General features: G+C 35.3%; 1 protein-coding gene and 1 long non-coding RNA gene across 11 annotated transcripts in view; one reads left to right on the top strand and one right to left on the bottom strand.

Annotated features, from left to right (window-relative positions):
* Nucleotides 1–22,685, top strand: part of STAU2 (staufen double-stranded RNA binding protein 2) — a 420,348-nt gene that overhangs the window by 286,948 nt on the left and 110,715 nt on the right. Inside the window, exon 13 of one of the 10 annotated variants that reach the window (XM_007486963.2) lies at nt 17,625–20,962. The exons of the other annotated variants lie outside the window; for them this stretch is intronic. Within the exon in view, the coding sequence (XP_007487025.1) occupies nt 17,625–17,753 (129 nt within the window). The 3' untranslated portion in view covers nt 17,754–20,962. Of the gene's footprint in view, nt 1–17,624; nt 20,963–22,685 lie in introns of those variants that run through there. 10 annotated transcript variants of the gene reach the window in all.
* The window catches only part of LOC103102288 (uncharacterized), a 38,037-nt gene that overhangs the window by 15,019 nt on the left and 333 nt on the right, over nt 1–22,685 (bottom strand). The window contains exon 2 of the long non-coding RNA XR_008917750.1: nt 22,308–22,635. This is a non-coding gene — a long non-coding RNA (uncharacterized LOC103102288). The remainder of the gene's footprint in view (nt 1–22,307; nt 22,636–22,685) is intronic.

Below are 22,685 nucleotides of genomic sequence, written 5' to 3'. Positions count from 1 at the left end.
GGAAAGCAATTATTATATTTGTATGCTAGAGAGTACAGTAGGGTAGTATTCTTTTGAGTTCCTATTAGTACTTTATTGTGAATTCCTTTAGTTTTATGCTACATTGATTCCTAAAATGAAATTTTGTCCCAGGTAATGCCATAGCAATAAATCCGCAATCATTTGGAAGGCTGGCTAATCCTCAATAATTTACTGTTACCCCCTAAAATGCATTCCATGTTTATTATTCCACTTAGTGCACATGTAGGTTATTATGAAGAAAAATAATATGTTCTTGTCAATTACAAATATGGTTACAAACAAGTGCAGTGCTTTTCCTGCCATCAGATGGACTAAGAAATAGGGCAAGAACCTATAATAGCTGACTTAATCTATTTATTGAGCCAATATTTATAAGGCCCAACTGTTAGTCTCTTTGCCAGAAAGATGTTATTGTGTGTTAATAAAGATTTAAGCCTTTTGTCCAGCTGGTGTGCAGACTCTGCTAGGTTTGAGCGTGTTTTGAATATCCCAGGATTTAGTGCTAAACTGTCACTCTTTTAGTTACTTACTGTCTTTACTCTTCCATGTAGTGGCTACAATGGAAACTCTGCCTACTGCTGGGAAGTAGACACAGCGATTAATGAACCTGAGGCGTACTAATCAAACATATGTTTTCTTGACACAATGATTGCGTTATCTATCACATATGAATGTACAGGCCTTTATCTTTCCTTAATGATCTAGCAAGCAACCCTCTTTAAATGTGGGTGTTTTTCATGGCCTCCTTAGATTTGTTCAATGGGGGGTGACCATTAAAAACATCTGACAGACAAGCAGTTAACCAGTTCCCTGCTGAGATGAGTGAAATGCTATATTTAGTAGTCCTACAACATCAAGGAACTCCAGCCTTGCAGGAAACAGTTTGATTCAACTTTTTTGGAGGTGGGGGGTAGAGAATTTAAATTTTCATTTTGGTGGCCTATATTTTCATCTAGGAATAAGAAAAATATACATCTATTCTTTTATAGAAATCATTTTCACCTCATGTGCAGTATTTTCTTTTTGTCTTAAATTAACTTCTTGAAATGTTTTGAATATTTTTTTACAAAAAAAATCTCTAGTGCTAAAGGTCAATGTAAAAAAGCATAAATAGAGCACTTTACTGGGTTTAATGCCATTAGTCACCATATTTTAAATTTAATTAAGTTAAAATAAAAATTTTGATGTATTCTTTTGAAGGGAAAAATTCTCTATAAGAAAGACCAGAGAATTAAACCTTGTTTGACTGGCAAGTAAAGACATTTTGGGGTGATATTTTAACTAAAGTAAGGAAGTAAGCATGAAAATTCTCATTTTACATTTTTAATTATGTTTGATCCAAATCAAGTACCTCAATAATAAAAAAAAAGAAAAATAATAAGATTTGACAGCTTATTTTTTAGGCTACAAGAAGTAATTAACAAGTATTATTTGTAAACCAATCTCATGAAGTCAGCATAGAAGATGTTTTCTACATGTATTTAAAATGGACTTTATGAAGTTTTCTTTCATCAGAAGCAAAGTTTACAACTTTTGACTATTGGATTTTAAGGGGTAATTTTATAAAAACACTCTTCTTTGTTCTGGCAGATTCGTTTCCCCCTGTCAATCTTAAAGATTTGTACATTGCAGAACATAATAGAATTTTATTACCCTGCTTATTTCTCTCTCTAATGCTCTGAGATTCTTAGCTCCTGCTGATTCTTTGAAACATAGGGAACATTTTTAGATTTGGAAATGTGAATTCTAGAATGTCATACATGACACTTGGAGTGGGGTGGGGAAGAACAATTTTATGAGATTTCACTTGTCCTAGAATGGAAGTACTGAACAGAAGTTGACCTGATAGAATTAGTTTTTACAAGAATTATCAACCTTGACTTAATTATATATTCTAGTTAACTACAATTCTTATTTTTTTATACTTCAGTACTCAAATATCTGATTTCTTCATTGTGGATATTTTTCTTTACTGATACAAATCATGATCTCCTTTCTAGATGCCCCAAATAACTTATGATAGCCCCCCAAAAAAATTACCTCTTGTCTAATTCTCTGGTGGGGGGCCTTACAAATTTAAATCAGTTAATTACAGGTATATTGTCTTTCTTGGGCCTGTAATGAAATCTCTCCTGTGTAATAGAGCCTTCCCAAACTTGTATTCCACTCACATAAGAACCCAGCATCACCTCCCTACCACAATGAGTCACTGAAGGAAGTACTATATTTTGTTTTTTATTGACTTAAGTATTACTTTGAGATTCATATTCTTGATCAAAATATGGTAAGTTAGTCAAGTGTTTGTTCAGTGACCACAGGGTATATATAACTTCATTTAACAGTAGGAAGTAAATAATAAATTGTTGTTCATGGTTATTTTTAAGATGGGAATTCTTTGGAATTAGAATTTGACTTATTGATGTAAATGAAGCAAGAAAATTTTATTTTTGTTTTATATTGTGGCATTTATGTCATTTCTCATTTCATAACTATGTATCTGGACAATAGTGATATTTATTAAAGTGGGCACTGTCTTACCTTCCTTATAAAAAAATGACATGTCAACTGTTTGGGAATTTCTTCTACATAGTGAAATGATAAGGAATTCCAGACAGACTTATAGTACTATTGATACCAAAAAGATTAATATATTTCATGAAATTTTAAAAGGCTAGGCCAGGTTTTATGATACTAGTATATCAGACATAATATTTTAACTGTCTCATAAATGACACTGAACTACAGCTATTATAATGTCACTGTTTATTGGCTTTTCCATAAACCTGATTTGCAATAAGACTCTAATTTCCTGTTATTTCCAGCTAAAATATGGCAAAGAGTACTTATACATATTTGAGCATGTTAAAAATATTCAGATGATATGGTTTTAAGTAGCTCTAATATTAGAGTAAAAATAATGTTCAGTAGTATTTTTTATCCAAAACCTGTGTTGGAAAATATAGTCTTAGGATAATCCAAATCTTTAAATGGTTATGAAAAAAGGCTTTGGATATTGTCTTTATCTGACATCTGACCTGCTTTTAAAGATTTCTAGGAAGAAGATTCCTCTGTCCTCTATAGTAACCTGTGCCAATTCTTAACAGCCATTACTGTCATAAAATTACATTATAGATTCCAAGGAGTCCATTGTGCTACAATTATACTAACATTCAGATTACCACATTTTAAAAGCAGATTAGTTCAGCTGCTATGTACTATATTATCTCTATATATATATTATATGTGTATATATGTATATATTCCATGTGTATAGAGGCTATAAATTTTAAAATGTAGCTGAGTCAAATATGTTATAGCTATGCATGGGAATTCTAAGTTGATAGCACTCAAGTCTCAGGAAGCCAATCAACATGGCATACATTTAAATTTCTACCTCATAAAGACAGTGATTTTATACATAACCCTTCACCTAAAAATTATATATGTATAAATAGAATGAGCAATGTATATCTAATAAATCTAATTTCTCAAAATAAATAAAAATTTAGTCATAGATGCTTCCTCTCAAGAAGAGTGTTGCATATCCTATGCTAGTTCATTAATTCAGCAAAGATCAGTCCTCTTCTTTTTTTTTTTTTGCTTTAAGGTAGAAATAAAAAAAATTAGTTGAATTTAGATAAATAGGAGTTGTAAGATTAGCCAAAAGGAAAATGGAACCCCAAACTCCTCCTCCCCATATAATACCATGCCCATATGGTTCTAATAATGCTTAGTTGTGTTTAATTTAAAAGGGGAAAAAAAGCTCTAGAAGAAATATTTTTCTGTCTCTATGTTACAAATCATTTCCTTTTAATTCAGCATGATTGAAATGTCAAAGTGATATCAATCAAGTCTATGATAAACACTTGACAGTGTCAGAATGAATCAGTGGATTTCAGAAGAGAACCTGATACAGTAAAATAAAGTCAACACTGTGGTCCATAAGGGATCACAGTGTGATGTCAAAATAGAAGAATGCCACTCCAAATTAAAGTGACAATACTGAAAATATCACACAAAAGGTCAAAGGAGAGAGAACTAAGTTGACAAAAACCCACCAACATAAAAAGAATTTTTACTTAAGCTTGTGCTCCCCTTAATTTAGTTTTCTTGTGAATTACAGAAAATCTAGCGTTTGATGATAAATGTGACATTCAATTGTAAATTTTTTCCAGGCAATAAAATATAAAACCATATACACATTTTTCTATTTCATTAGGCTCATTAAAACCTCAAAAACTAATCTTAAAGACTAAAGTAGAACTTTGTGATTATCTTTGGAGGCTTTAACAATGCTTCAGATGCATGATTTGAATTTTTCATAATCCAATTGAATGGGCATCTATTATGCATGGCTCTCCGATCAGAGCAATTATTAGCATAGTCCACATTATTCTGTTATGGGTTCGCTATAGATTTATGCAAAATAGCAGAGTTCTTGAAGCATTTGACATTCTCAACCTATGTAGATAGCTTTTTCATTGTGTCACAAATTTCAGGAATATAATATTGTTTACTAGTTTTGCAATTTTATGAATATCTGTAAACCTGGCTAAAAAACAGTTCTGGTGAGTCTCAAAATTATAACCATAACAGCCATACTAGATTTTCCTTTTTTTACTAGCACCAGTTATCAGTATTTCTCATATCAAATCCAGATTTGTGAGCTATCTTAGTCATTTAAATTTCTATTAATCTACAGTTCCTAAGGCTATTTATGAGGTTAAATAAGGAATTCCTTTCTAAGGTTATGAGAATTTCCCTTAGAGCAAAAAAAAAAAATAGCTTAAATCTAAGAAAAATGTATATACCCTGGAGCCTCTCTAGAAAATGAAATATATCCCAGCATTTATTTCTCTTGAACAATGCTGACAGAACACTAGTGCCAGAAGTCCTAAAAGTTATGCTTTGGAAACTAAGAATGGGGTGTACTAAGGGTTCCAGTGTAGTTTCTTAAAGCTTAGTTTCTGAAAATTGCAAGTTAAAAATCTGAAATGTTTATAGTTCCTTAGTATAAGCTAAACTCTTGAGTTGTTTAGATGGTAGGTTGAAAATGTTTCTTGTTTATGCATTAATTATTTCCATATTTTCAGTTAAATAATCACAAGATCAGAATAAACTATAAATGTGAAAGGTCATGTAATACTTTCAATCACAGTGATAAGGTCATATATGTGATAATATATGTGATACGGTCATATTGACAAATAGCATGGCATGCCAATCGATGGCCCTGGAATCAGAAAAATTCCTGGATTCCAGTCTTGCTTCTGATACCCTTTAGCTCTGTGATTATGTTCAGGCTGCTTCATCTCCCAGTGCCTGGAGCCAATCTTTCAGACTGCAAGTTACTGATGAGTTGCTAATATGCATTGGTGGAAGGAATTTCAATATTAAGAATTTCCTTCATCAGTGACATCAGAGGTCTAAATCTAACACCATTTAATTAAACAGAATAGTTATGTGACTTTCAGAATTAACTGTTTCACTACTACAAAAACGATGTACTTCAATATGCTACATACATTAAGAAAAAAAACTTGGATGTAATTCTGATCATAATTCTCCAGGCAAATTCTTTTCTTGTCTTACATCTTTGCATCCCTTGCAGTATCACAGTGTTTAAGAAACATTTGTTCAATGAAGGAAGTGCTGAAGGGCATGGGCATTAATTAGTTCATAAAAATAACTTTACCATTCTACAGAGAGGATATTTAATGAATGTTTGTCGATTCCTTCAAGGAAGTAGTTGTATTAAAAAAAATACAGAACTATTAGAGATGATATGATGGAATTCCTGATGCCAAAGAAGATACATTTTCTATGTAGACTAGCATAGTTGATATTATGAACTAATTGATGCTAATAAATATTTATTAAACAACTAGGCCCTACAAGGGACACAAACATAAGACAAAGAACCTCCCCCAAGGAGTTTAGACTGGTGAGATATATTACTGATATAATTAGGTAACCAAAATACTAAGTAGGATATGTTAAATGCCATAAGTGAGAGAGAGCATGTAGTAAGAATTCAGGGAAGGGCCAAAGAACATCTGTTGAAGGTAGAAGAATCAGAGGAAAGTATTTTGAGGAAGATGAGTTTTGAAATGGGCCTTATGGGTTGAACAATATTGGTAGGCAGAGAATGATGGGAGCCATTCTAGAAAAAAAGTCCAGACAACATGGGCAAATTTCTAGATGGGGAAAGTATGACAGTAGTGATTAATCTAGTTTGTCTAGCTGATTGGTTATATATAGAGGAGTTGTGGGAGACAAGACTAGAAAGGAAGATTGATAACAGATTGTGGAGGACTTTGAATGCCAGGTTTAGGAGTTTGGACTTGTAGATAGTAAGGATGTAATGAATATTTTTCAGTAGGGAAATTATGTGATCGTATTTTAATTTAGAAATCATAAAAAACCACCATGAATTATGATATGATTTGGTTTTGATTGATTTATATGAAATATGATTTACACTATGTTATTGTTTGAAATGTATCTTTAGTGTCTGCTTTAGGAAAGTATCCCCAAATCTTTCAAATGAATTTTGTCCTTTTTCTCCCCTTTTAAGCTCATTCCTTGACTGTAGTATTTATTTCTACTATTTATCATTTTATTAAACAAAATCTATACTTAGTTATCTCAAAGAAAGAATCAGACCACTTCCTAGAAAAAAAGAATCTTAATTATAATTCAAAAAAAATTTAACAGAGTTTGTTTGATATGACTGTGAATTATTTAATAAAAGCCTGTCTTTGTTAGTGTAAGAAAATTTAGACTCTACTAGAGGTTATTTTGGGGTCTACTGAACACATTAAAAAAAAACACTGAACAGTTTAAATAACAATTTTAGCAGGGAATATTCTAATGAAATTATGTATTTGCTTGACATGTTGTTTATGTAAGAAGCTTTTGTTTTTTATTTCAAATATATAAACATTTTTCAGAATCAGCAGTGAGTTATGGGAGAAGGTGGTGCAGATGAAATATTATGTATTTTATAACTCACTCATAATTTCATTTATACTGAGCATGTTATAACTACATTTCTAAAAGGTTGCACATATCCAGGGATACCATATACACAAGTGACTTATTAACTAGAGCTGTAAAATAATCTTGGCCTCTAGTCAAAATCAGTGAACTTCCTCTCTCCTTTCCTCCCTTCCTCCTCAACCTCCCCCCCCCCCCGCCATGATGAATAAAAAACAACTCTTTTAATCAGGAAAGAAAAAGTGACCTTGCCTTCATACAAAAATAGATCATTTCACATATTTGACAGGAAGAGTTATATAGTACAGTATTTAACCTGGGCTTTGACTTTACCTGAAATTTAGCTCTTCACCCCAGACCATACCTTTGAGAATTCATGTTGAATCACCTTGTGGGAAAGGTAGATAAATGAATGGAAATGCAGGCCAGAATTGTTTTCCGATTTTCTATGGAATATGTTTTAGTTTTGAAACCTTAGAGAGAATGAGAGATTTGGGCATTTGGTTTGTTTATTCCTTATTTCTCTTCTCAAAATCAAAATTGATTTGATAAAGGCCTCATTATATAGAGATATAGCTTTCTATATTTAACATTGATTTGAGCATCCTTGGGAAAGAAATTTGTGAGAAACGTTTTTAGTTTAGCAGTTCATATGAATGCTTCATAACCAAATGCATTATTAAACCAATAAAAACCATATGCGTGTAATTGGCTAAATGGATGTGAAAGTTATAGTGGAAAACTGTTTTCCATATAGCTTTTTAAAAAGTGATGATCAATAGAATATAGTTCCCAAAGCCACCGGATTTGAGATCATTATAGCCCTTTGGAGGTAACTTTTACAATTTAAATAGTATTAGCTTCCTCATAAACTCATGTTACAATCTTATGTGTAATTTACTTCATTATTGAAAGTAGAAAGCTCATAACCTTCCACCTCTGTGCTCTATACCTTCAACTGAGCCATTTTTCATTTTTGTGATAGCATTACTAAATCAGAGGCTACAAGAGACATATCATATCTGTATTTCTGCAAGGAAACAGGTCATCTCTCTTGCTATCCCTAAGAAGAATTATGGAGAATGTAGGCAGGATGATAATATGGCTAGGTTAACTTGTGGCTAGCTGAATGATTGAACCCAAACAGTGTTGCTTAATGGCAAGATGTCCAGCCAGAGATGGGATGTCACTCTGCTCTTTCCTGTTTAACATTTTTACAGATGAGTTGACTGAATACAAAGAAAGCTAACTTATAGTTGAAAAAAAAATTGGAAGATTCCAGAATACAGATTCAAGATTCAAAAAGTATGAGAGTAAATTGATTGAAACTCAAAAAGATGGCATGCAAAGGGAGAAAATGTAAAGCCCAACACTGTTTAAAAAAATTTTTTTTTCTAAGTCCAGAATGGCTACAAATGTGAGACAGGGATTGTGGTGACCGTAAACTCAGTGTGACCTGATCCCTTTCTATTAAATATTCATTTGTTACCTTGAGTACTTGTACAGAGCTAGAAATCCATTTCTCACATATGTGCAGAGTATAATTTTCTATGGTGCTTCAAGGTTTGCAAAGCACTTTATACATTTGTTTTTGACAACCACCCTGCAAGGTAGATGTCATTACCTCCATTTTATAGATGAAGAACCTGAGACTATAGAACAATTAAGTGACTCACCCAGGCTCATGAAACTATTAAGCATCTAAGGCAGGACTGAACTTAAAAGTTCATGCCTTGTCACTATCTTCTGGCTATCTCTTACTTAAATCTGTTGTTTATCCCTGAAGTCTCTCTACACAAAGTTCATTTTTCCTTGTGTAAAAATTAAGTTATAATCTCTAATTATAAAAATATTATATTTTATGAGGTTTATTAAAGATCATTGGAAATCAAGGAATAAAGAGGATACAAAATAAAAAAACCACGTGCCCATGGCTGGTTAGTAATTTTCAAAATCCCCACTCACCACCATCACCACTGATTGCTGTATCATGCCCCAAAAGAAGAGGAACCTCAACGCCCACTCCCTTTATCCTCTGTCTACAGGAAGTACATGACAGGAAGTCAGTGGGTTCTCAGGATATATAGTTCTTTTTTTAGGGTAACAGATTTTCAATTATATACTTGTTGGATCTGTTTCCCTCTGTGTCTTCAGAATCTGTCTTAAGCATCTCACATCCTTCTGGAGCCAACTGGCCCTTGGAATCACACCTATCTTTCCTCTGCACCCTCTGTTATCTGTTCAATCTGTTGTCCTCCAAATTCAAGGTACATGTCAGACTGTATTCAAGTTTCTTCTCCCCTGTCACAAACTGTATGAAGGAATGGCCAGTCCTCCAAGGTTCCCATCATTCCCCTTACTCCCAGGAACCTGTTCCTCCCCATTAATGAAAATCAGACCCATCATACAGTTTTCCCTTATTTATTTCTAGACCTTTTGAAGAATAAAATGAAGGCAAGTCAAGAAATTAGGTACTCTGCTTTTGGCAAAGAACTTCAGCAAATAGCCTGCTAATTAAGACTCACATAATTACTATAAAATACCTCTTTACCATATTGAGATCTATTTCCCAAACTCCTCATCTATTCCCTTGTTTGATCCAGCTCATATATAATATGCTTCAAAAACAGAAATAATTTCTATTTCTTCCTCCATTGACTTTCACCCAAAAGACTCTTGGGCATATTCCTACTCTTTATTTCTTGGATTACTCAAATGAATATATATTCTTAACATATAGTCCTTCTCCATTACCCCATTTTTCCTATCCTGTTTCTTTGGAATAAGGTCTACTTATCCCAAAACTATGGTCCAGTTATGGTTTTTATCTAACCAAGCCCCCTGGTGATACCTATTGTGGTAGGACCTTTAGTTCCACTTTTTTTTTCTTTGTTGCCAAATTTTGGAGATTTGTATATAGAGATTGGAGGTCATGTGTTGTATAATTGGCATTTTGCTTCCATTTTGTTTCCTGTGAACTTCTGGATATATCGCTTTCCTTCCTTTTTTTATAGCTAATTTCTATGTTGGGGAATATGTGTGGACAGGCTTTTCCTCCCCCACCTTTTCTTTATTGAAACTCCTTTTAATGAGATTTGCAAGATATCCAGCAAATGCTTTTTTTTTTAAACCAACCTTGCTAGTGCATCACTTATCTGTCCAGTAATCTCCAATCCCTATATTTTCAGCAGAAGTGCAAGTCCTATTCTTAGACACTACCTTCTCAGTTAGCTTACTTAATTTTCCTAATCTGTATCCCTTGATTTCAGTGGGCAACAGTGGAAACACATAGCCTTTGTTCCTGTGGTCTTCATTTTCTTGCTCACACTTCATAATAATTGACAAAATTTTTTAGCTTTCTTTTGGCAGTAATCCTGTTCATCACTCCTCCACTACTTTGACTATATTTTGTATTTACATATATGTATATTTGTTGCCTTCCTACCCTATCCCACCTTTATCCCCAGTTGAGTGTGTGTTCCTGGAAGGCAGGGACAGCTTTGTTTTTACCTTTGGATCAGTTGCCTAAGTTCTAAATGCCTGTTGAATGAATAATTCCTCCTCCACATCTTGTATGGATGAATTCCTATTCTGAACTGTTTTTCCCCTCAACTGCTTATCTTTACGTTTCTCAAAGACATTAAGTATTGGCTGCCTTGGTTGATTAAATATCTTAGAAAATGCCAATAGTTTGTCAATTGATGCTCTTTTTTTTCTGGGACTATATGATAAAGTAAATAGAATGTAGATGGTATGTTAGACTGTTTCTAGATTTCCTCTTCTCTGTCATAAACTCTAGGAAGGAGTAGTCATCTCCTCAATGTTCCTAACATTTCCACTTCCCAAAACTGGTTTCTCCCTGTTAATGAAAATCAGATCCAACAAAGAATTTTCCCTGAATTACTGATACAAAGTTAAGAATTTTTGGTTTCTGATTATATCAATAGACGCAGAAAAAGTCTTTGATAAAATACAACACCCATTCCTATTAAAAGCACTAGAAAGCATAGGAATACAAGGGTTGTTCCTAAAAATAATAAACAGTATATATCTAAAACTATCAGCTAATATCATCTGCAATGGGGATAAACTAGATGCATTCCCAATAAGATCAGGAGTGAAACAAGGATGCCTATTATCACCTCTACTATTTGACATTGTACTAGAAACACTAGCAGTAGCAATTAGAGAAGATAAAGGAATTGAAGGCATCAAAATAGGCAAGGAGGAGACCAAGTTATCACTCTTTGCAGATGACGTGATGGTCTACTTAAAGAATCCTAGAGATTCAACCAAAAAGCTAATTGAAATAATCAACAACTTTAGCAAAGTTGCAGGATACAAAATAAATCCACATAAGTCATCAGCTTTTCTATATATCTCCAACACAGCTCAGCAGCAAAAACTAGAAAGAGAAATACCATTCAAAATCACCTTAGATAAAATAAAATACCTAGGAATCTATCTCCTGAGACAAACACAAGAACTATATGAACACAACTACAAAACACTCTCCACACAACTAAAACTAGACTTGAGCAATTGGAAAAACATTAACTGCTCATGGATAGGATGAGCCAATATAATAAAAATGACCATCCTACCCACACTTATTTATCTATTTAGTGCCATACCCATGGAACTCCCAAAATATTTCTTTACTGATTTAGAAAAAACCATAACAAAGTTCATTTGGAATAACAAAAGATCAAGGATATCCAGGGAAATAATGAAAAAAAAAACACAAATGATGGGGGCCTTGCAGTCCCAGACCTTAAACTATATTACAAAGCAGCAGTCATCAAAACAATTTGGTACTGGATAAGAGACAGAAAGGAGGATCAGTGGAATAGACTGGGGGCAAGAGACCTCAGCAAGACAGTATACGATAAACCCAAAGATCCCAGCTTTTGGGTCAAAAATCCACTATTCGATAAAAACTGCTGGGAAAATTGGAAGACAGTGTGGGAGAGATTAGGAACTGATCAACACCTCACACCCTACACCAAGATAAATTCAAAATGGGTGAATGACTTAAACATAAAGAAGGAAACCATAAGTAAATTGGGTAAACACAGAATAGTATACATGTCAGACCTTTGGGAGGGGAAAGACTTTAAAACCAAGCAAGATATAGAAAGAATCACAAAATGTAAAATAAATAATTTTGACTGCATCAAATTAAAAAGCTTTTGCTCAAACAAAACCAATGTAACTAAAATCAGAAGGGAAACAACAAATTGGGGAAAAATCTTCATAAAAACCTCTGACAAAGGTTTAATTACTCAAATTTATAAAGAGCCAAATCTATTGTACAAAAATCCAAGCCATTCTCCAATTGATAAATGGGCAAGGGACATGGATAGGCAGTTTTCAGATAAAGAAATCAAAACTATTAATAAGCACATGAAGAAGTGTTCTAAATCTCCTATAATCAGAGAGATGCAAATCAAAACAACTCTGAGGTATCACCTCACACCTAGCTGATTGGCTAACGTGATAGCAAAGGAAAGTAATGAATGCTGGAGGTGATGTGGCAAAGTAGGGACATTAATTCATTGCTGGTGGAGTTGTGAACTGATCCAACCATTCTGGAGGGCAATTTGGAACTATGCCCAAAGGGCGACAAAAGAATGTCTACCCTTTGATCCAGCTATAGCACTGCTGGGTTTGTACCCCAAAGAGATAATGGACACAAAGACTTGTACAAAAATATTCATAGCTGCGCTCTTTGTGGTGGCCAAAAATTGGAAAATGAGGGGATGCCCTTCAATTGGGGAATGGCTGAACAAATTGTGGTATATGTTGGTGATGGAATACTATTGTGCAAAAAGGAATAATAAAGTGTAGGAATTCCATGGAGACTGGAACAACCTCCAGGAAGTGATGCAGAGCGAGAGGAGCAGAACCAGGAGAACATTGTACACAGAGACTAATACACTGTGGTATAATCGAACGTAATGGACTTCTCCATTAGTAGCGGTGTAATGTCCCTGAACAATCTGCAGGGATCTAGGAGAAAAAACACTATTCATAAGCAGAGGACAAACTGTGGGAGTTGAAATACCGAGGAAAAGCAACTGCCTGACTACAGCGGTTGAGGGGACATGACAGAGGAGCAACTCTAAACGAACACTCTAATGCAAATACTAACAACATGACAATGGGTTCGAATCAAGAACATATGTGATACCCAATGGAATCACGCATCAGCTATGGGAGGTGGGGGGGAGGAAAAGAAAATTATCTTTGTCTTTAATGAATAATGCTTGGAAATGATCAAATAAAATACTATTTAAAAAAAATTTTTTTTTGGTTTCAAATCCCACCTGTATTACTTAATAATTTTGTGATAATGAACAAATAAATCCTTTAACTTCTCTGAGCCTCTATTTCCTTATCTGCAAAATGGGGTTACATATTAGATTTGTAATCTTTCAGACACTAGACAAAGGTTCATTATTTTTCTTTCTTTCATTTCTTATTTTTTGTTTTAGCAGTAACAAATTATTTAAGTAGGGCAGATTGGAATTGACCAAATTGCACACTATGTTTTCATTTTTTTCTAGCTTGGTATTAACTTTAGTCTTTGAAGATATTACTAGCATATTTATAGACTGATATCTGATTCAGAAATTGCTCCTTTATCAATAAGCTTAGTTACCAGCTATTTCCTGATGTGAAGATTGAATTTAGCTATCTCCTGATTGTAACAATGAAGATACTTAGCTTTTCCTTTATAGTGAAGCTAGAATTTTAAGCTACAATTGATTTTTAGATCTTAACTACAAAAAGGTGTTAAGTAACTACAAAAGGTGAATTAATCACAAAAAGGTGTTAAGTAACTACAAAAGGTGAACTTAACAAAAGAGGAGTTAAGTAACTCCAAAAGATATAATCTAACCAGAGAAGGTAAGAACTAAAGAGTGGGCAGTCGTGGAGAAAATCTAACCAAAGAAGGTGAGAACTAAAGAATGGGCAGTCCTGGAGAAAAGTGTCTGCTGTGATTGGTAGACGTGAAAATTTAGAAAGAAAAGATCTTTAAAAAGAGAACCAAAAAGGCAGAAGATTCATTCATTCGGATTCAGACAGTTTCGGACAGTCAGTCACCCCGGGCTTAAAGTGAAAGATCAGTCACTTGGAGCTGAAGGGAAGATGAACATTCAGAGATTTGGATATTTGTTTGGACATTTGTGCACTGACTTGGAGAAGCGACAGGAATACAGAAACCCGAACTTCTTTTAGACTATTACCATTGGTGAGTAAAAAGCTAATTTAGTGACCCCACCATTCTGGAGGCATGAAGCCTCCAGGAAAGACCCAACTTCTTGAGACTCTCTTACCCTGGCTGGGACTTAGAAATTCTAAACTAATATAAGAAGAAGCCAGAGTTCTGAAGAAGCCAGAGTGTTCGTGTTCTCGTTCTCTCTCTCTCTCTCTCTCTCTCTCTCTCTCTCTCTCTCTCTCTCTCTCTCTCTCTCTCTCTCTCTCTCTCTCTCTCTCTCTCTCTCTCTCTCTCTCTCTCTCTCTCTCTCTCTCTCTCTCTCTCTCTCTCTCTCTCTCTCTCTCCTCTCTCTCTCTCTCTCTCTCTCCTCTCTCTCTCTCTCTCTCTCTCTCTCTCTCTCTCTCTCTCTCTCTCTCTCTCTCCTTAATAACTTCCTTCTATTGTAAACCTTGTAAATAAATTACTATAAATTCCATTTAACTTTAATATTTCATTTTGGATTTAGAATTAAAATCCCTGGTGACAACTTAATTAATATATTGCAGAGTCCTACAACAATTAATTGTAACAGTGATTATTAAAGTATTATCAGTTTTGCTTTTGATGTGTTTTGGTAGTGTCCGTAACTGATTCTCTTCTGATAGAAAGAACTGATAATGTATAGGGATGAAGTTTTTCTATAGTCTACAAGTCTTTGACTTCTCTAATTTCTTTTTTTAATAATTTTAATTAAAACTTTTTAATCAACAAAAATGTAGCATTTGTCCTCACCTTTCCATAATCACTCTTCCCACCCCCTACATTAAAAAAGAAAGGAAAACAAAGCCCCCTAAATATCCATGGTGAAGCAAATCAGATCCCTCACTTTAGTTATTTTCCTGCCTCCAAAAAAAAAGTTTCAGTCTGTTTTATTGTGAATATTTTAGAATCTTGGTTAAGCATTATATTGATAAGAATTCATTAGTCTTTCTCTTGAATGTTTTCCAATTTTTTTAACTGTCTCACTCTGTGCCAATTTCTTCTTTACTCTCCCTCTCAAGCTATTTTATATTTAATGACTTTGTATATATTTGATCTATTTACTTTATGTTTATGCTTTATAAATATACATATGTCCATATGTATGTCTATTTATAGCTTCCTATCTGCCCCTCTAGAACATAAGCTTCTTATGAGTAGACTGTTCCCCAGAAGCCTGCAAAGTGCCCTTCACAGAAAGGGCTCTTAAATAATTGTTGGCTGACTGATTGAGATCACTAAATATTAAAGTATATGTTGGTTAAATTTGGATGGTCTTAGCTAGTTCTAGTAAAGTTTCCCTTAGTTCTTCATCTCCAACAACATAATTTGACACATAAGCTGCAATTATCTCCATAGTGGTCTCTTTGCAAATGCTTATCATGATAAGATGAAAGTTAATTGATGTTTCTTTCTTTTTTTGGATGCATAATAAAATCAACTCTCTGCAAATTCTTTTATTTGGCTTTCCAAGGACACCTTGTGATTCATCTTTCCATTTAATTTTAAACTACTTATTGTCTTCTGGCTTCATTTATAGTAAGAATATCAAATCTGATAGATTCAGTTCCTCCTATAGTATGTCCATTTTGGAGTTTGGACAAAGATCTCACATTTCTAAGACTGTAACAGAATACTACAGTAACAACAGCTAACAATGTTTGTAAGAGGTCTAAAAATCACATTAGTCAAATATACATTTTACAATTTTTAAAGATCATACACAAAATCATAAACTTCTAATGTTAATAATTTGTATTTTTTAATGTGCATGCTAACTCTAACAAAATAGTAACCATTTGTTTCTTTCTCTTTTTTCTCAATAAAATGTATTATTAATGGAATTTTTAATGAAAACTTAGAAAGAGAAGCAATGATTAGTATGAGCTAGCATGAGTTCACTAAGAATATCTTGCCAACCTAACATCATTTCCTTTTCTGGCAGAGTTACTAAATTAATAGAAGGGGGGGGTTGCAGTGGACATAGTATATTTGGATTTCGGCAGAGCATCTTACAAATTCTTTCATAATATCCTCATGGGTGAGATAGAATGCTATTGAATAGAAAGAATGTTATTGACTAGATGGGCTTGGAATTTATTGATTGGGCCAAAGAATGCTGATTGAAGAATCACTGTCATCCTGAAGGGATGTTTCTAGTCAAATATTCCAGTTCTCTGCTTTTGGCAAAGTTAAACTTGATATTTTTATTAGTAATTTGGATGAAGGCACAGATGACATCTTAATCAAAATTAGAGATGACATGAAGCTAAGAGGTATAGCTAATGCATTAAATGAAAAAATCAAGATCCAAAAAAATCTTGACAGGTTAGAAAAACTGGGCTGAAAGTGACAAGATGAAATTTAACAATGTTACATGTAAAGCCCTGAACTTTGGTTCAAAAAAAAAATCAGCTATACAAATGCAGGATGCAGAATTCAAGGTGAGGAGGAATTTCATATAACAAAGATATAGGCATTTTAGTGAGCTAGAAGCTCAGTAGAACAGTAGTTAGCTGTGTGATATGATGTGCCAAAGCAGGGGAGGTTATAATGCAACCATGTTCTGCCCTAATCATATCACATTTATTATGTCTATCTCTGGATGCCACATTTTAAATAGAACATTAACAAGCTATGGTCCAAATGGTGAAGAAAAACAGAGGTCAACACTTTATGAGGATTGGTTGGATAAACTGGGGATGTTTTACCTAAATGTAAGAAGATTTAAGGGGCAACTAGGTGGCACCATGGATAGATCACCAGGCTTGGAATCAAGAAGACCTGAGTTACAATCTAGCCTCAGATATTTACTAGCTGGGAACCTCGGGCTGGTCTCTTTCCCTCATTTGTAAAATGAGCTGGAGAAGGAAATGGCAAATCACTTCAGTATCTTTGCCAAGAAAACCCCCAAATGGAGGGGCAGCTGGGTAGCTCAATGGATTGAGAGTCAGGCCTAGAGATGGGAGGTCCTAGGTTCAAATCTAGCTTCAGACACTTCCCAGCTGTGTGACCCTGGGTAAATCACTTAACCCCCTTTGCCTAGCTCTGGCAGAAAGTAAGGGTTTAAAAAAAAGAGAAAGAAAACCCCAAATGGGGGCATGAAGAGTTGGATACAACTGAAACAACCGAACAGCAACAACAACAACAAAAAGGGGAGGCAGCACCGTGCACCAAAAGCCGCACTTGGAGTCAAATAGCCTTCATTTCAATCCTTGCTCTACTGCTTACTGCCTTGATGAGACTGGGCAAATCCCTAATTTCTGGGGTTTCTTCATTTTTTCTGTGGAATGAGAGTTCAATTTGGTGATTTTAAGATTTTTTTCTAGCTCTAAATCTATGCTCTTTTGAATTATTACAGTTGTTTCTCTTGGCCCTGGAAGTCAAGGTGGAATATTTGGACACATCTAGATATGACATACAGAAAAGGTTTTTACCCAGGAGGGAGAGCCCAGCCTCTCCTGAGAAAGTCCTTTCAACTGTTGGGTAACGTAACCCCATCTTACTGGGCAGCAGGTGGTCGGTGCTCTTCTGGACGCGTAGTGCCTTGAGCTGAATGAACAAAATACAAGTGAAGCAGTCTAATAGAGTGCGGAGGGACGTCAGTGACCTCCCTCATCCTGGATTCTGTGCCACCACGCCGACCTACATTGCAAAGTAAAATCAGCAGGGTGGACGGCTGACTGGAGCATGGTAAGAGGAAAGAGGGAAAATAAAAACAGCTCTAAGATTTTAAGCTTCAGGGTCCAAGAGAAGAGGAGTATATTGATAATAATGTGAATGTTAGGAAAGTGTCTCAACATTGTGGAAGGCTCCCGCAGAGAAAGCTAATAACCTGACTTTACAGGGATTAACCTCTGAACCAGGGTCAGAGGACGGAAAGAGCACGTGCTGTCAGATATTTAAGTGTCCCTGTAGTCCCTTCTCTAATAATGGCTGACCTCTCTGGCTCCACTTTTTTCTCGCCCGTGGCATCTCATCGGTTCCTCCGGACAATGTTCTTCATTTAGTAACCTGACTCCAACCTTCTGTACTCATGGTCTCGATTCTAGTTGTTTTCAACTGTACTACTCAAGTTCTTGATTTCCATATTTCGGAACTCAGTCTCCTAATCTGATCTCGACTCTTGATTATTCCTTCGTTTTGCTTGTTCTATTAATTTTTGTGCTATATTCCCTTAAAATATGCCTCGGCATGGATGTGGGTGGTCTTCATTGTTAATCATTCCTCACTTTGGATTAACCCAGACACAAGGACTCAACAGTAAAAGTCCAAGATAAATTCAGTCTTCAAATGCTGGCAGGCCCATCGCTGCAGAATTGTAAATAAGCGAAAGCATGAGTCTATAGCAAGAGTTAGAGATTGGGGATAAAGATTTGGTTTGAGGGTTATTTGCCTATAAGTGATAGGTGAGTCAGAGCAGAAGAACTCTTCAAATGAGTAGAGAAAGAAGATCAGAGAGTACTAAATCATTCAGGAGACTAACATTTAAAATGCTAGAGGAAGAAAGGTGACTAAGAAATTGTTCCCTTTTGCTCTTCACAGAATTTTAAATTGTATGTTCATTTGAAATGGAGATTAGCTTTCCTGCCTTATCAGAGAGAATCCCTGTGCTGAAGATAGTAGGCATCAGGCTCTAAAGTGCATTGGGAAATGACATTTCGTGCCAAAAAGTTTCAATCTAGGTCATATTTGTTTTTAATCCATAGTGGGAGAGAAAAACATAGGTGGTATTTTTTTTCTTGTGAAGAGGGAAAAAGCACTGAACTTGTAAGGAGATAGAACTATGTTTAAATCTTGGCTTTGCTACTCATTACCTGTAGAAACTCAGCCAAGCCACTTCATGTCTCTAGGCCTCAGTTTCTCTCATCTGAAAATGAGGAGGCTGCAGCAGATATTCCCTAAGGTTTCACCCAGCTCTAAGTCACCATGACCCTGTTTCTCTTTCACTTTATATAAAATTGGATCTCTACTCTTAGGTATAAAACAGGATATTCCAGTAGCCCCCCATTTGAAAGGACTAAGACAAAGTCCTCTCTTCTGGCTAGGTAGATTCTAATGGCTATGTATATGAGGATTTGGACAAGAATTGCCCAGGATAAGATGAGAATGAGTTCTGATCTACATCATGAGAGGGAGCACCCATTTGATGAAGTGACAGGTCCATGTATATTCCAATTTTCCTGGTGCACATAACTTGACTGTGAATCTGCCTCCCCCACTAGGTGGCAAAAGTAATCTATAGGTGAGACCCAGTGCAGTAGGCATCTTTTGTTAATGCCTCTTTCATCCTTAAGTGAGGTTTTATTTTATTATTTAAGAAAGCTTAATCTCTCTGTAACTTTTAAATACATGCTTATTTTCCAAGTTTTCTACTTGAGATTTGTGTAAAATATTTTACTACTTTTCCTCTGTATTGTTGAGTTTTTAAGTGTACTTTGTTTGACAATGTTTTTATCTTCCTTTCAAATAAATTAGGTGAAAATCTATCTGATCAGGGTTCCTTGAAAGATGACTACTATAAGCGAACAAACATCAGTAATAATAATAATAATAATAAATAACTATTAATTGATTCTACATAGTGCTTATTTACTGATAATCTTATAAATAGACCTGGGATTCAACAGATCCTAATTCTAGTCCTACTATTTTTATTAATCTCGCTGGCCTTCAGTTTCCTCATCAGTAAAATAGTGGAGTTGAACCAGATACTGTCCCCACAGTTCTTTGCACAAAGTAAGTCCATAATACTTCCCCCCTTTATTGAAAGATATATTTTCCCATTATGTGCAATAACAATTTTCAACAAACATTTTCCCAAAATTCTAAATTCTAAATTGTGTCCCTCCCTTCCTTCCCTCCCCCCTCTCAAGAGTTGGCAGGAATTTTGATCTGGGTTATATATGTATTATCATGCAAAGCATACTTCCATATTGGTTATTGTTTTAAGATAATACTCATATAAAACCAAAACCCCCAAATAAAACCATAAACAAACTAATGTAAAAGATAGCATGCTTTGATCGGTATCTGACTTCAACAGTTCTTTCTTTCTCTGGAGGTGGATAGCATTCTTTGTCATAAATCCTTCAGAATTATCCTGAGTTGTATGCTGAGAGTAGTAAGTCTTTCATTGGTGACCATCCTACAATATTGCTATTAGTGTGTACAATGTTCTTCTGGTTCTGCTCATTTCTTTGTGCATCTTCATAATGCCTTTTGAAAAATATGTGTTTTAGTCTGTAAGGACATATGCAACTTTAAAATCCTATCATTTTACAATAGGTATTTTTTCAAATATATATGTGTGTATATGTTTACACATAAACATATACACTCACCTCCACATAGGTTCCTTTTTTTTAGTGATTTTAATAAATCTTAATAGCACCACTAGAATTTTTTATCTACTTAAGTGCAGAAATCTGCTTAGAAATGCTCTTCATAACTCTAAATGATCATCCTAGTGCAAATATCAACAACATGGAAATAGGTTCTGATCAAGGACACATGTAAAACCCAGTGCAATTGTGCATCAGCTACAGGAAGGGTGAGTGGAGGGAAGGGAGGGAAGGAATACGATTCTTGTAACCAAGAAATAGTGTTCTAAATTGACTAAATAAAATTTTCCAAAAAAAGAATAAATGTGTAACAATCACAAAAAAATACTCTTCATATTTTAATAATTGAGTAGATCTGTGGTCTCATCAGTATAAACACTTTCAGTTCACAATGCATTCGTTCCTTCCCATCCTCTGTAACTCCTGACCATGGCATCCTACAAATTCCCCCCTGAGGTACACCTAATCATGTTAGGGGTCTTCCTGTAGTCTTATGATTGCATTTTCATTGGCTTTCTCTCAGTCTCAGTCATATATTCCTCTGATAACATTCTTTATGCTACTTTTCCTATGTAATTCCTCATTTATAATGTGTTCCCGCTTGCTTGCATCCAACATTTGCCTCTCTGTTGCTCTTTGAGCGATCTTTAATTTCATTTCTTTAGAGACTGTGTTCTCAATGATCCATAACCATACATCCTCACTTGAACAATATTTAAATTTAAAAGATGGGCTTTTGTTTGAAAGAGAAAGTTGGGGTCATTACAGGCACTGTGCAAAATTCCAAAGGCAAATCTACTTGTTTACCTCCTCCTTGGATCCAGTTTGTGATCCATGTGCAGCTCCTGCCCAGGATATATCTGCTAAATGGATGAGCTCAATGCGCTGTCAGTCAAGCCATGTACCATAACCTGGACAATACGCCATCTTCTCTCATGTGGTTTTTCATATGTAGATAGTTGGACTTTATTAAGTGGTCATTGATCTCATATAGGAGGCCTTTTAGCACTAATACAATGAGTATAATGCCTGTCACAAATAGGAGTTTGTGAAGGACCAAGAGTAAATAATTCCCATTTGCACTATGTACTTGACATCCTTCATGATGGCAAGTTCCCATGCTCAATAGTATATTTCTGAAGCCTAACTCTACAAAGAAAAAGTCTGATGTAACCTAGTCTTATTAACCAATCAACAAACATTTCTTGTGCTTATTCCGTGCAAACATCTTTTTTTTTTAAAGTTCTGATGATACAAAGAAAAAGCACAAATAGTCCCTGCTGACATGTATGCATAACTAGGTATCTACAGTAGGCACCGGAGAGAGGAAAGGTAACGTTAGGGGGGAAAGCACCAGCACGCAGATAAAGCAGAAAGGGACATTTTGGAAGATAGGATTTGAACTGAGAATTGAAAAAAGACAGGGATTCTAAGAGTTGGAAGCGAGGAGACGAAATATTCTAGACCCAAGAGACAGCCGGCGAAAAAAGGCATGGATACGGCTGAGGTAGATATGTGAGAGACCAGCAGACCGGCATGACTAGATCATAATCACGCAGAGGATAATAACGTGTAAGAAGATTAGAAATATCAGATGGGTCAGGTTGAAAAGAGCGTTAGATGTCAGAGGACTTTTCATTTGATACTGTAGGTCAGTGCTATTCAACTTAAAAAAAGAAAGAGGGGCCCCTAAAGCATACCAAAGGATTCTTGCAGGCCACATTTTGACTTAGAACCATCCATTAACCGGTCTGGGTTCTGTCGTTTGATTTGCTTTAAATCTGGTTCCGCGCACTCTGGGTTGCTGCCAGCAACCTCGGTTGTTTAAGTGACGAGGAGCCGCCGGTGTTTGCTGGGTAGGGAAGTGCCACGGGGAGTCAGTGCTTTAGGAAAATCACGTTGGTGGCGGCGGAAGAATGGAGTCACGTGAGATGCAGCCCGGAGACCAGCGAGGCGGCTTTGGCCAGAGTCCTAACACCCGTCACCTGGGTGGTGTGAGTGGGATAAGGCAGCGCACACAAGAGATAACTGTGGAAATAAAGAGTAAGATTGGGAAACTGGCTATGGGCTGAATGAAC

This window comes from Monodelphis domestica, chromosome 3 (assembly GCF_027887165.1).
Source record: "Monodelphis domestica isolate mMonDom1 chromosome 3, mMonDom1.pri, whole genome shotgun sequence".
Taxonomy (NCBI): Eukaryota; Metazoa; Chordata; class Mammalia; order Didelphimorphia; family Didelphidae; genus Monodelphis; species Monodelphis domestica.
This window is presented reverse-complemented; position numbering and strand designations above follow the sequence as displayed.